Below are 3,646 nucleotides of genomic sequence, written 5' to 3'. Positions count from 1 at the left end.
ATAGATCACATCGGGCTGAACAACTTTCGTGCTCTAAGTTTTACGCCAGCCCAACAGGAAGTCGGCAATTATGGGTTGTTTGGAAAACGCTTGCTGTGGAATGCGAAGTAGTCCTCCTAGAGAATTCATCCAATCCCCACCAAACTCGGTGTGCATGAAGTCAAGAGATTGAGGATTCTAAATTGTGGACGGATTTTTGATATCTCGAACGGTTTGGCCGTGGCGAGGAAACGAATTTATGGCGAGAAAAGAGAAACACGAAGTGGTATAACTTCTGCATACATTAACTGATCTTGATGAAACTTCACCAGTGTGTTCGTGGTAAGAGGCCGATCAGATGGATGTAACTATTGTGAGTCAAAGTTATAGCGCCACCAACTGGCAGCAGGAAGTGTGTCACTTTAAATAATGGAACATGGCGAATGGCGGAAGTTGTGGCGGCGCGGACACACGCAGCGGCTCGGCACTCTCCATTGCTTAGCAGCTTTTTGGTGAAGTACACTCGATCTTCACTTTTGACGATAAGAAACGACAGCTCGGTATATGTACCTGGCAATTTTGAGACATTCCCGGTGGAGATTATTCGGCCAAAGAAGCGTAGGCAACAAATCCGAGTCTCCGGGAAGAAATACAGACCGAGAAGGACGCGGAAGCAAAAGCGGGGGAAGAGGGCTGGGAGCCGGGACAGGCTTCGTCTAGCTCCACACAAACCTGCTGTGCCTAGCATATTTCTTGCCAATGCCCGTTCTCTCGTAAACAAGATGGACGAGATGAGACTCCGGACTACGGATTACCGCTGGGATGGTTGTGTTACAATAATTTCAGAGACATGGTTACATGAGAACATCCCGGATACAGCTGTGGAGTTAGCGGGCCGCAGTGTTTACAGATCAGACCGCACACAACAGTCTGGTAAGACGAGAGGGGGAGGAGTATGTGTGTTTATAAATAATAACTGGTGTAAGAATGTTACTGTCATGGAGAGACATTGCTGTGCAGACATGGAATTCCTGCTGCTAAAATGCAGACCGTTCTATTTACCCCGGGAGTTTACTGCTGTATTTGTGGCTGCTGTGTATGTTCACCCACGTGTTAATGTTAAGTTAGCCATGAAAAAACTGTATGAGGCTATCAGTGCACAACAAAACAAGCTACCCGACAGTTTTTTCATTGTGGCGGGAGACTTCAATCATTCAAATCTAAAATCAGTTCTACCTAAATTTTACAAAAACATTAAGATTGAAACAAGGAAGGGGAAAACACTGGATCAGGTGTATACGAACATAAAGGGAGCCTATAGAGCACTGCCAGCCCCCCACCTCGGTCAATCTGATCATCTGGCCCTGTTCCTGAGACCAACATACAGGTCTGTTGCTAGCAGAACTAAATGTCAAATCAAGACTGTGCAGATTTGGACTGAGGAAACAGAATCTGCACTACAGGACTGTTTTGAAGATACTTTGTGGGAGCTCTTTGACCATGCAGACATTGAGCAATACACCACCACAGTACTGTCATACATTAAGTTCTGTATTGAAAACACCATCCAGACTAAAAATGTTAAATTGATCCCTAACCAGAAGCCCTGGTTTAACGGAACCGTATACACTCTTCTGAAAGCCAGGGATGCTGCTTTGCGATCTGATGACCAGGAAGCCTACAGGAAATCCAGAGCTGACCTGAGAAGGGGGATTATTTCTGCGAAGAACAATTACAAGCTGCGTATTGAACAGCACTTCAAAGAAAATAACCATTGCAGCATGTGGCAGGGAATCAGGACAATAACTAACAATACCACAAATTACGGCCCACCCTCTCATGTTGACCCTTCTCTCCCGGACCAGCTGAATACATTCTTTGCCCGCTTTGAGGATGGAGCCAGTGCAGGACAGGCCATCGTCAGTACTCATGTGGATGAGCAACCGATCGTACTAGAGCAGCACCAGGTCAAACGGGCCTTGCAGAACATTAACATCAGAAAAGCATCTGGACCAGATGGGGTCCCAGGACGTGTACTAAAGGTATGTGCTCACCAACTTGCTGCTGTTTGGACTGACATATTTAACAAGTCACTGAAGGAGGCTATAGTTCCTATCTGCCTAAAGACTGCTACCATCATGCCTGTTCTAAAACAGAAAACTGTTGTATGTCTAAATGACTACAGACCAATAGCATTAACACCAGTTATAATGAAATGTTTTGAGAGATTGGTATTGAACAGCATCAAGTCTTTTATTCCAGCAAATCTGGACCAACACCAATTTGCCTATAGAGCCAACAGATGCACTGATGATGCCATTTCACTCGCACTTCACACTGCCCTCACTCACCTGGAGAACCCCAACACATATGTCAGGATGCTTTTTGTTGACTTCAGTTCAGCTTTTAACACCATCAATACCAGCAAACTAGTCAACAAACTGCTATTACTCGGCCTGGACTCTCACCTCTGCAAGTGGATTAAGAACTTTCTTACTGATAGACCCCAGCATGTCAGACTTGGAAATATCACCTCCTCCAACATCATCCTTAACACCGGCACTCCCCAGGGTTGTGTTCTCAGTCCGCTCCTTTATTCACTATTCACTTACGACTGTTTTGCCATTCATGATTCAAATTCCATTTTCAAATTTGCAGATGACACAGCTGTGGTGGGGCTGGTAACCAACAATGATGAGACCGCTTACAGGGAGGAGGTCCAATCACTTGTATCATGGTGTGGCAGGAACAATTTAATTCTTAATACAAAGAAAACAAAAGAAATCATAATTGATTTTAGAAAATGTAAGAACAACAATCATGAAGTTCTCGAGATACATGGAGAGGAGGTGGAACAGGTCCGAAGCTTCAGATACTTGGGGCTACATCTGGCGGAGGATCTGACCTGGGGAGTAAACACCAAAGAGCTAGGGAAAAAAGCTCAGCAGAGACTTTTTTTCCTGCGCACCCTAAGACGCACCGGGCTCCCGCAGACACTCCTCATAAACTTTTACAGGTGCACAATAGAGAGTGTGCTGGCATACAGCTGTACAGTGTGGTTTTCCAGCTGCACTGTAGAGGAGAAAAAAGATCTGCAGCGGGTAATTAAAACTGCCCAGAGAATCATTGGGGCACCTCTTCTGAGCCTTGAGGACATTTACTCCAGTAGGCTGCAGAGAAGAGCTGCAAGCATCAGGGCGGATCCTACACATCCTGGCTACACTCTGTTTGACACTTTACCGTCAGGCCGGCTCAGGGTAATGAGGGCGCGGACAAACCGCATGAGAAACAGTTTTTTTCCAAGGGCCATTAATGAACTGTTGAAAGTAGAAAGTAGAAAGTAAATCCGGACTTGATTTTTATAGTGTTTTATAAATGTTTTAGTTTTATAAAACCATTTTAATTTTTAATGTTTATTTTTTATTTTTATTATATATTTATCTATGAACTGTTGTTGACGGTGTTACTTTTATCCCCTAGGCTGCTAACTGAGTGATTGATGTCATCTTAATTTCGTTGTGTAGAGATATGCAATGACAAATAAACAATCAAATCAAATCAAATCAAACTTTCAAAATGCTTTTGACAAAAGTGGGGGGGTTAGTTTTACCCACAGTTTTAAAAATCAGTACGTACATTGGTCTCATCGAGCCGGACAACTTTCTAA

General features: G+C 44.1%; 1 protein-coding gene across 1 annotated transcript; it reads left to right on the top strand.

Moving 5' to 3' along the window:
- Positions 1 to 441: 441 nt before the first annotated feature.
- LOC311301870 (uncharacterized protein) lies at positions 442 to 2,718 on the top strand. Its single transcript, XM_084427242.1, has 2 exons — positions 442 to 2,021; positions 2,638 to 2,718. The coding sequence occupies exons 1-2, from the start codon at positions 762 to 764 to the stop codon at positions 2,662 to 2,664; spliced, it is 1,287 nt and encodes a 428-aa protein (XP_084283368.1). The 5' UTR covers positions 442 to 761; the 3' UTR covers positions 2,665 to 2,718.
- The last annotated feature ends 928 nt before the right edge of the window (positions 2,719 to 3,646 follow it).

Source organism: Rutilus rutilus, assembly GCF_951802725.1.
Source record: "Rutilus rutilus genome assembly, chromosome: 13".
NCBI classification, from domain to species: Eukaryota; Metazoa; Chordata; class Actinopteri; order Cypriniformes; family Leuciscidae; genus Rutilus; species Rutilus rutilus.
The sequence above is the reverse complement of the archived record's forward strand: the minus strand, read 5'-3'. Positions and strand labels throughout refer to the sequence as shown.

Coding starts and splice junctions, on each gene's coding strand:
- LOC311301870 (XM_084427242.1), top strand. CDS start 762: ATGGACGAGATGAGACTCCGGACTACGGATTACCGCTGGGATGGTTGT. Junction 2,022..2,637: donor TCCCAGGACGTGTACTAAAG/GTATGTGCTCAC, acceptor TCAAATTTGCAG/ATGACACAGCTGTGGTGGGG.